At 38.9% G+C, this 10,820-nt stretch overlaps 3 protein-coding genes across 3 annotated transcripts; 1 reads left to right on the forward strand and 2 right to left on the reverse strand.

Moving 5' to 3' along the window:
- The first annotated feature begins 310 nt into the window (after positions 1–310).
- On the forward strand, positions 311–3,776 carry LOC120251717 (probable cyclic nucleotide-gated ion channel 14). Its single transcript, XM_039260355.1, has 7 exons — positions 311–421; positions 854–1,355; positions 1,470–1,682; positions 1,767–2,071; positions 2,222–2,333; positions 2,492–2,728; positions 2,818–3,776. The coding sequence occupies exons 1-7, from the start codon at positions 363–365 to the stop codon at positions 3,550–3,552; spliced, it is 2,163 nt and encodes a 720-aa protein (XP_039116289.1). The 5' UTR covers positions 311–362; the 3' UTR covers positions 3,553–3,776.
- Positions 3,777–4,141: 365 nt separating this feature from the next.
- LOC120251727 (probable xyloglucan glycosyltransferase 5) lies at positions 4,142–6,951 on the reverse strand. The gene is made up of 5 exons (XM_039260366.1): positions 5,970–6,951; positions 5,505–5,813; positions 5,150–5,440; positions 4,954–5,070; positions 4,142–4,879 (listed from the first exon to the last, which is right to left on the reverse strand). The coding sequence occupies exons 1-5, from the start codon at positions 6,672–6,674 to the stop codon at positions 4,307–4,309; spliced, it is 1,995 nt and encodes a 664-aa protein (XP_039116300.1). The 5' UTR covers positions 6,675–6,951; the 3' UTR covers positions 4,142–4,306.
- Positions 6,952–7,945: 994 nt separating this feature from the next.
- LOC120257311 (UDP-galactose/UDP-glucose transporter 7) lies at positions 7,946–10,820 on the reverse strand. The gene is made up of 7 exons (XM_039264806.1): positions 10,659–10,820; positions 10,470–10,575; positions 10,140–10,385; positions 9,757–9,867; positions 9,469–9,627; positions 8,508–8,651; positions 7,946–8,392 (listed from the first exon to the last, which is right to left on the reverse strand). Exons 1-7 carry the CDS (start codon positions 10,697–10,699, stop codon positions 8,228–8,230), a joined length of 972 nt encoding a protein of 323 aa, XP_039120740.1. The 5' UTR covers positions 10,700–10,820; the 3' UTR covers positions 7,946–8,227.

Consider the following 10,820-nt stretch of genomic DNA (forward strand, 5'->3'; position numbering starts at 1 on the left):
AATAAAAAAGAAAAAGGAAAAGGGAATAAAAAAACTCCCGGTTGCTTTTCATGTCAGTGGGAAAGGACAAATAAATGGTCTTAAAAAATAGAAAAAAATATAAAAAATAAATAAAATAAATAAAAATAAATAAATAAATACAAGAAGGAAGTCCACTCTGAATTCCGGCCTAGCCATTTTCATGGCCGGCTTAAGAGATCCTTTCAACTTCTTCTCATAGAGCTTGCAGAGCTCTCATGGCGTCTCTCTAATGAGTCAAAAAGATCCCTCCTTTGGAGATTTCAGAGGTGTTTTGGTGTCAAAGGTTTCATCTTTTTAAAGGCTGCTGAAACAGTAGATCTGGAGAAATTTTGAGAAGAAAAATGTTTGGTTCTAAGAAGGTGGATGATGAGATGGAGCTGAAGAAGGACAGAACTGTCAGGTGAGTTTCAGAGCTTGAGTTGTTTTTATTGATGTTTTGTTTTGTTTTGTGGGAGTTTGTTGTGGACTTTGTGAAGAAAAACTTGGATTTTTATCACCATTTTTTATGTTTCCTGTTCATCTTCACAGTTTGTTTAATTTCTGTGTTTCAAATGGAATGAAATTTTGTTGTTTGTTAGCTAATTGTTGTACATCCAAAAAGAAGTTTTCTTTTGGTTGATCTTTGTCAATACTTGGTACTTTTAATGTTTTTTAATTTGTCACGGTGCTTATCAAGCCAAAAAGCATGTTTGGTGATGCTTCTTCACTGTTTGGTAAGCTTGAATCAATCACTAACTCCAATTCTTGATGAAAATTTGTAATTGTGATCTCCTGTTAAAGCAATCATTCATGAATGATTTTATGTTATTGAATTACTTGCCTTGATGTTTAGGTTCTATCCTGATGACAAACAAAACCTTACAAAAACCATATATCAAACACCGAAATATGGCTCATTCTTAGCTACTAGATTCGGCATTGCAAGTCCCGGAAGGTCGAAGGTGTTCCAAGAGGACCATGAGCCATGGAGCAAGCGAATACTCGACCCGGGGAGTGATCTTGTGCTGAAATGGAACCGTGTTTTCCTCGTCTCCTGCTTGGTTGCTCTATTCATCGATCCTTTGTATTTTTATTTACCATCGATTGATGATGGTAACAATACATTATGTATCAAGATGGACAAGCGCTTGAGCATTACTGTCACGGTCTTTCGAACACTAGCCGACCTGTTCTATATATTGCACATGATTATAAAGTTTCGGACTGCGTATGTAGCACCAAGCTCCCGTGTTTTTGGAAGGGGAGAACTCGTCATGGATCCTAAGAAGATTGCTAGGAGATACTTGCGATCGGATTTCTTTATTGATCTTGCCGCTGCTCTTCCTCTTCCTCAGGTTAGCCTCTGTTATTTCTAACTGTCTGCTTCACCGATATTTCAATTTCAGCAAAATTTATATTTCTTCAGAGTGATGCAATTGGCTATAATTTCTTCCCGGTTGTTCGTGTAGTTTGTCATTTGGTTGGTGATACCATCTATTAGAAGTTCGAATGCAGATCACAGCAACAATGCCCTTGTGCTGATTGTTCTTATACAGTATATACCGAGATTGTATGTCATGTTCCCCTTGAGTCATCAAATCATAAAATCAGCAGGAGTTGTAACAAAGACTGCATGGGCCGGAGCTGCTTACAACCTATTGCTTTACATGTTGGCGAGCCATGTATATGCAACTCGATGATTCTTTGTGATTTTCTCTGAGGTTTAAATTAGTGATCGTTTGATGATTTAAGTTGTGTATTTGTAGGTTCTAGGAGCTGCGTGGTTCCTTTTGACGGTCGAAAGGCATACAACATGCTGGAAGTCAGAATGCAGGACAGAAGCGAATACGACCTCTTGTCAGTCTCGGTTTCTTGACTGTGATTACTTGAGTCACGGAGACCGTCAGAAATGGGCGGCTGTGACAAGTGTGTTTAACAATTGCGACCCCAATAGTGCAAGCCTCGATTTCAAATATGGCATATTTGCACCAGGATTGCAAACCGGTGCCGTCTCTTCTGCATTCTTAAAAAAATACTTCTATTGTCTTTGGTGGGGTCTGCAAAACCTAAGGTACTATTCTTCTCTATTCTCTAAACATCTGTGTGCTGATTGATCGATCAAAGACATCGGTGAAAGGTCTCTGGAGTGAGAATCACTTAAGTAGCCTTGTTCACAGTGTATCATCGGCTTATACGTTTGATAAACTTGTTTTTTTGGCAGCTCTTATGGACAAACATTGACTACAAGCACTTTCATTGGGGAGACCTTATTTGCTATACTTATTGCAATTCTTGGTCTGGTTTTATTCGCACACTTGATCGGGAACATGCAGGTATTCAACTTGCCATGATTTTCTGTTCTTTAAATTCAACTACAAGCTAACTAGGTATTGCCTGTAATGTTATTGTTTATGCTCGTCATTGTTGCGCTTCTTATTTCTCTTGCCATTTATTTGGTTGCATTGATGTTTTATATTGAATTCTTTTGCAGACCTACCTGCAGTCGTTAACTGTAAGACTCGAAGAATGGAGACTCAAGCGAAGGGATACTGAGGAGTGGATGAGACATCGCCAACTTCCTCACTATCTGAGGGAACGGGTCAGGCGATTTGTTCAGTACAAGTGGCTTGCGACACGAGGAGTGGATGAAGACTCCATATTACGTGCATTGCCCGCAGACCTACGTCGAGACATCCAACATCACCTCTGCTTGGACCTTGTTCGGCGGGTATACAATTGTGTTGGCCTAAACTTTAAGTAACAATGATAATATTATTTTCTGTGGGAACGGATAATGATCTTTGTCTTGAATTTCAGGTCCCATTTTTCTCACAGATGGATGATCAATTGCTCGATGCTATATGCGAGCGGTTGGTATCCACATTAAGCACGGAGGGCACTTGCATTGTTCGTGAGGGTGATCCGGTGACGGAGATGTTGTTCATCATTCGAGGGAGATTAGAGAGCTCTACAACAAATGGGGGCCGGACGGGTTTCTTCAATTCTATCACTCTAAGACCCGGAGATTTCTGCGGCGAAGAGCTACTGGCGTGGGCATTGCTTCCGAAGTCCACTGTCAACTTGCCGTCGTCCACGAGGACTGTGAAGGCTCTCGTCGAAGTAGAGGCTTTTGCATTACAAGCGGAAGACCTCAAGTTTGTTTCCAACCAATTTAGACGACTCCATAGTAAGAAGCTTCAACATACATTCCGGTTCTACTCCCACCATTGGAGAACATGGGCTGCTTGCTTCATCCAAGCTGCATGGCGTCGGTTCAAGAGAAGAAAGATGGCTAAGGACCTCAGCATGAGAGAGTCTTTCTCCTCTCGATCAGAAGAACAAGCCGATGATGTGTATGAGCAGGAGGAAGAGGAGCCCAGTCCCCGGTCTGGCACCGTTTCTCAACCTCAACAAAATTTTAATGTAACAATTCTAGCATCAAAATTTGCAGCAAGCACAAGGAAGAAGGGGGCTCAGAAGATGAAGGCCATCGATATGCCAAAATTACAGAAGCCAGAGGAGCCTGACTTTTCTGCCGATCAATTTGATTAGTGTTGATATCTCCACGGAAAATATCCTGCGCATCAGTAAGCACTGATGGGGAATTCCACTCTGTAAGATATCTAATATAATGGTTCTGACAGCGAGCAAAATGTTGTAAAAGAATTCGACTTCTTGATAAGCACCTTAGTTAATGAGTTATGTATTTGCATGTTGTACACTTAGCCTGTAATTATCAGTTTGATTCTTTTAACATCGACGTGAAACTTTTTTCAGTATAAATTTTTAATGATGACGCACTTAGATTGCATGATAACATGTTCCTATTGCTGAACACAGGAAAGGATAGAGGAAATGCTGTTTAACTGGAACATGAAGTTGCAGTTATTTTTTGGTAATGGCAACTCCATTCACCTAACAAGTTTCAGCAGAACACCAAAACCACACAAGATGCTGTCACATGAAAATCCGTTGTTCTTCTGAGAAGGTAAATCAGATATTCTTTCATTTCGACAGTAATGTCTGCGTTGATTGAATTATAACATCTCATGACCAAATTAGAGTGCCGAGTTATCATGAACAGAAGAACAAACAAGGAAAAAGAAATGAATCAACTAATTGGTTTAAACTTTTGCAGGTTACTGTTTTACACTACTCAGTATGATTGGAATTAGAGAATCATTAAGTACACAGTGCAGAAAAAAAATCAGATGAACTTGTTACTTACGTGATTACCGATAATTTTATGGGAGATACTTAACAGTGTCCAGTATGATTGTTGCATTGAAGTTCATGTGAGTGATAATCAGCTCATCTGCTCACCAATCAAATCAAGACCGACAAGTAGGAATGACAGGCCTTGGAAGAGTAGGAAATAGAAGTGAATTCCTTGGGCAGATAAAAGACTCCGAGCCGCTGCAGTGAGGAGGAGGACTGCAAGTGCCAACTCCTTTTTGTAGATTTTGTTGGACTTCTTAGCAGGAGTAGTTGAATTGGTTACGAGCTTCGAATTCTTCTCAGGCATTACCAAAAGATTGGATTCTAATGATCGGCCGGCTTTCTTAGTAACAATCCACTCATATGAGCTGCCTAATTGGAACAAACCCGATACCATGGCATTAAACTTGGTCACTGACATGGTGTTTTCGAAGAGAAGGTACGGCACAATGAAAGGGAATGATCTTGGTGCTGGAAGGATGTTCAGAAATGACATGAATACGGGAATGTAGCAGATCACCCAAACCGGTAATTCGGCCTCTGGGACAAACATAGTGAGTGGAAGAATGACGCAGAATAATGTGAATGAATAGAATGGAAGGATCAACTTTCTCAAGAGGAAAAATAGCAGGACTAAGTTCGCCTTCTTCCAGATGGATATCTGCAGCAGAACATGAATGAAAACTTTCAGAAACTTACTGAAAAGTTACATGCAATTCTTAGCTGATTGAGGACCTTGGAAGAGGTTATGATTGCCGGAAGACATAATCGAAATAGCTGCATTGGACCAGAATGCCATCGATGTTGTTGTTTCCGGTAAGCCTCATAGGACTCTGGAACTTCACACAAGACCTTGCAAAGGAAAATTAACACAAGACAAAATCATGAGCAGATTCTTTCAATTGCATTGAAATTTTAACTATTTAAGTACCTTGACATCATTTAAGAATATGAACTTCCAACCGTTAAGATGCGCACGAACAGCGATGTCCATATCTTCCACAGTTGTTCTCTCAAGCCAACCTCCGGAGTCCTCCAATGCCTTGATCCTCCAAACACCAGCGGTACCATTGAAACTGAAGAAGTTCAGGAAAATGCCATTCACCTGCTGTTCTATTTCAAAGTGGAAACAGAGATTGATGTTTTGGAGACGTGTCAATAAGTTCTCATCCTTATTCACATAACTCCACCTTGCTTGTACTAATCCAACTTCAGGATTTCCCTGCATTGCACTTGGAATCAGTAGCAAATAGAGGGAATCAATTTCATCAGTTGATGGTTGGTACCTTAAAATGAGGGATTGTTTGCTTGAGGAAATCAGGATTGGGTTGGAAATCAGCATCAAATATAGCAACAAACTCATAATCTTTGATGTAGTCACAGCTCATTGCAGACTTGAGATTTCCTGCTTTGTAACCAATTCTGATTAACCGATGCCGATAAATGATGTTGACACCTCTTTGATTCCACTTGGAAACCTCTTCTCTGATCAAAAGCTTTGTTGACTCGTCGTCTGAATCATCAAGAACTTGAATCAATATACGATCTTTCGGCCAGTCGATTTGGCAAACTGCAGAAATGGACTGCTCATACACCTAATACAAATCAATGTATTCATTGTATTGTTGTTCATCAAGAATAAAGCTCGAGTTTTTCTAAGTTCAATGAAACAAAATAAGGGGACAGAAAATGATTGCCGTGAAATGAGAAAAGAAATCGAAACTAAAACTTGAGTTCATGAGTTAGTTTACCTCCTTCTCATTGCACATTGGAATCTGATTTAAGACCATGGGATATTCGCATGCAAAGCCTTCCAAATCATCGGTGTTAAACAGAGACCCCTCAACTCTAGGCTTGATCTTCTTGAACTTGATCCAAAAACACCCGAAGCACAATATCATCCGATCAACTGATTGCACAATGAAAAGAAATACGCAAAAATTGGACAAGACCTGAATTGCATGAGCAATGTAGTTTGCTCTGAATACAATCCATGATAGATAAACTGAATGCATCCATCCTTGAACATCAGCAGTGTGAGGTATATGAAAATACCATCCATTGCAATAAGCAACAATTTCAAGAACAAGAGCTGCTGAAGAAACCATAGAAAATCCTCTAATGAAAGCGAACAATATCCTCCCTTTGCCAGGTTTGTCCCTCTCCGAACTAACTCCTTGCCGGAAAATGAGCCGTCTCTTGATCACTCCAAGTAATGTCCATAATGCAGCTGCCATCCAAGTGATGCAACTGATGATGCGGTGTGCTTTGAGTAGTAACACCCAAGTGAATTGCCTCGCATTCCTCCCCCGGCTTTTGCCCATGAGACAGAACTCCGGGGATTTTGCACCGCCTACGTTGGCCACTGCAGTTCCTTTGCACTTCTCCTTCCCCAACCAGTCATGAAAACTCAGTCTTGGAGCCATCAGCAGTTGAATACACCACCAACCATACATGCAACAAACACCTGATCAGCAACTTTTCTACTCCATGCATGCACAACTGAAAGCCAGTGACAGCCAAGAACTCCAGAAACCAAAAATTCTAACAAGATCTAGCATCAAAATCAGATCTTTATGCTAAATACCAAAGAAACAAACTCAGCATTGCAGCGAGTATGGGAAGAGAAAGAGGAAAAGTATCTATGCATGTGGGCATTTTGCAACATGTCTAAGCAACATAAAACTGCACAACTTTGCCATATGCTTTTTCTATTGATTGAGAGTCACTCTTTTTCCCATTGCTGTCAAACTTTGAAAATAACCAAGATTGAATGGAGATTTAACATAACAAAACAACGTTTGTCACCTTAAAAATTCACCACAAGGATTGAATAAAAAAGAAAGCAGTGGTGTGGACACCGAGATGATATCTTTGTACTTTGGATCCAGGTTGAAAATGGCTGCAATTTTAGGGGAGACCTCAATACAATTGTTAAAGATATCCCTAAGTGTGAAAAAAAAGTTTTTTTTTTAAAATAAAAAATTGGAGAATCACCGCTTGATGAAGAGTGGAACAATGAAGTCAATGGAAGGATTTCTTTTAGGAAGCAAGGGATCAGTCTGGTTCCCTTCTTCTTTTGCTTTATCATTTCCTTTTAGACGTTTTGCACCATTTATCATAATGGTTATTTTTTATGAAGAAATTTGGGCAAGTCATATCAGGACGTGGGAAAGCGTAGAATTAATATCTCAAGACACGAACATATACTAAGGTTTAACCCCCACTTTCTTAGCAAAAACACAAACATCCTAAGTAGTAGACCTGATGTCAATAGATCATAACATCATTGGCTTCATCAAAATAGTTTCAAAATAACTAAATAAATAAAAGGGAAGTTTTTTAAAAAAAAAACACTTGCAAGGAGTATAATCTTGTACAGTTGTACAAGTGGTTCCGGTGTTTTTCTAACCAAAAACCAGAACAAATAATTAATACAGCTTTCATTGCAAAGAAGTACATTATAGATAAGAGTATCAACTTTTGTATGTAAGTGGCTTTGATACATAAACACAAAGAAACATCATGGAACACTCTACTGGTTGGGCCTTTTAAGTAGCTTAACAATATAATTAAATGTAAAAAAAAAAAAAGTCCCCAATCCCAAGAGAATATACTAAACACCATGATTAAGCTAAACAGTTATGGAAGTAATACTTAATCATCCTAGAATAACACAAATATAAGAAGATTCTCCATTGCTTGTTCCTGTGTTTGAAGACAACCATAGAAAACAATCTCAAAACTTATTTCATTACCGTTTGGAAAAGTTACACTTGAAATGCTCATGACAAAGAATGTAAAACACTAGTTGCCTGGTAAAAGTGTTCTTATTTTCAATTACATATAGCTTTGGGTCTTCTATGTGTACCTTTTTATCTGTCCGCTTGGTGAACTGTGATGAATTCTTGTTTGTGTAGCCTCTTATGGTCTTAAAAACTTGAAGAATCAATAAAAGATCATATACTAAGACGATGCCACAACCACGAAAATGTGGTTCTCTCCAGTCTCATTTGTTGTGAGACTCCGTGTCGGATATTACCTTCCTTGGCATTCTCTTCTTCTGCTGATACTTGGCGAATGAATACCACACACCGCCTGCTGTGTTTATGACCAATCCAGTCACATTGAGGGCGTGTATTTGCACTCCACCGAGGAAGATAAAACCAAGAGTCTGAAAAAGATAAGGATGACAGTGAGTTTAATAGAAAAATAATGAAAAGAAAACCATTTCTTCAGCATAATGATCTGTAATACGTCACATGGTAATCACGACAAAGAAAACTCACTGTGGATCCAACTCCTTTGAGAACTCCTACAATGGTTGTCGTTAAAGCTGAGTTAACTATGGTGCACAGAAACATGGTGAAGTTAAGGACAATGGCCATCACCAATGAAAGAATAAGAATCACCAGAAACGGTAAGGAATGTGCCTGTCACATAAACAATTTCACTAGACTGAGCATTGCTACATCAGTGCTTATATAACTGCAAGCTTAAATGTGTACAAGCATCAGATTCTGCTTAGTCTTCAATGCATAAATAAAGCAAGTTTATACCAACTAGAAAGGAATCCGAGCCTTGGTTTTGGTAGCTTAACCAAATTACATAATTGAGAAAGAGTCTTGAAAAAGATAACACAAGAGGGAAGAAACTTAAAATGATGAATGATGTCAAAGCCAATGATTAAATCTTAACACTCAGATAGAAAAATGAAATGGAATCATGCACTATCATTCTTATGATTTTTAGTTCATTCAAGTGTAACATTCTGTAAATGCAAACTTTCTTAAGACAACGAGACATTGTGGTAGACATGATCTTTAGAGGCCAACAAACAGTGAATGTGGAGCCAGAATTCACTATACTGAACAGTTGACATCAATATGAAGGAAATGCCAATTTGACTGAAACAATCCGTGATACTGGAAAATGGTGGTTTCTAATTGTGCAAAACAAGAGTAAAGGCATAAGTGGTCTTTATCATAGATTTGAAGCTCTTAGCTGAATCATTGCCCAAACCTGAGCAAATTGAAAAATATGAACTCTTGGAGAAAGTTGTCTATGGATTCAACTAATCATTCAACTTTAGAAATAAGCTTTCGAAGTTTTAAGAATGGAAGTAAAGGATGAGGGAAAGTCACCAACAGGTCAGTCCTATAACTCAAAACACATAAATGAATGCATTCCATGTCTTTACACAACCATAAAACAAATAATATGCAGGAAAGGTAATATATTTATTCTAACCTTCTCATACAATACCGATAAAGAATGAGGGAATTCTCCTGTTGCTATGATAAGGAATAGCAAAAAAGGCAGTGACAAAATCGCATTATAGAACATCAGCTCAACTGATGAATGCCCATCTTCTGCACCTGATTTTTCCACCAACACCAAATACATAGTCTGCATTGATATTAATTATCAGTTCCATTAGGAAAAAGAAATAGCTCACAGCAAGCAAAGAACTCAGAACGAAGAGTTCAACTCAACTAATCAAGGAAAGGCATTAAGAAACAAAGAATCAGGTACAACCTGGAAAAATACAGACGTGAGAGCCATGCCGTAGCCAAAGAGGTCAAAGGAGAAATCTCCCAAAGCAGCAATAATGACTCCAACAGCAGTAAAAACAACAGAGAGAGATACCTAAAATGCCATGCAAACAAAGCTTAATAGAGGTCACAGCTAACAACAATCCAAAAAAAAAACACCAATCTCTGGCAAATGATACCTTTCACAAATTTTACAGTACAAAAATGCTAAATTCACTAAAAAAAAGTGCCTGCATTTGTCCGACTAATGATCAATTCAAAAAATCACTATGATGTCAAATACAATGTTATTATTTGAAGTACTAAATGAAATCAAGTGAAAACTAATAAAAGTTCATAGAATGATTAGAAAGTACGATAGCTCACTTGAATTGGGGGCCTCCCCTTCCCCGAAAAGAACCCGGCCACCAACACAGCAAGAGGAGTGAGCCTTTTAATAGCAATATACATCGGTATATTCACACCCTTCAAGCTCGCAAGAGCAAATGCCACATTGGCATTGTAGAACACTGACACTGGCAACAGCTTCTTCGCCGTCGCAAAATTCACTGTTTTAAACTTCATGTGCCCCATCACTCTTCCAAAATGTATCAAAAGACTCGTAGCCAGTTGCTATTCGACATCACAAACCAAAATCAATAAGCAAAACAGATCAAACAGCACAAAGTCACAAACTTTGGGTAGTAGGATGAGCACCTGAAGAGTGAGGAGGGTCATGGAATCGGAGTACTGCATCAAAACCGCCTTGTTGATGAAAACCATCGCCATGGATGCGATTCCATACGACAACGCAGCGAATAAACTGTGAATCGAATCCAAATCAACCCGTATACCAAAAAGTACACAGATTTGAGAGAAAAAAAAAATAAAAAACAAAGGAATTACCTCAAGAACGGGGTGGATCCAGCTTCCGGAGGGCTATCCATGGCGATCAAGATCCGAAAACGATGGGAATTGAAGTAAAACGAATCGAATGAGATCGATTACATCGAGATCTGGGAGAATTTGGGGAGAATTAGGGTTAGGGTTAATCGAGGTGGTGAACAA

Source organism: Dioscorea cayenensis, chromosome 3 (assembly GCF_009730915.1).
Source record: "Dioscorea cayenensis subsp. rotundata cultivar TDr96_F1 chromosome 3, TDr96_F1_v2_PseudoChromosome.rev07_lg8_w22 25.fasta, whole genome shotgun sequence".
In the NCBI taxonomy this organism is placed as follows: Eukaryota; Viridiplantae; Streptophyta; class Magnoliopsida; order Dioscoreales; family Dioscoreaceae; genus Dioscorea; species Dioscorea cayenensis.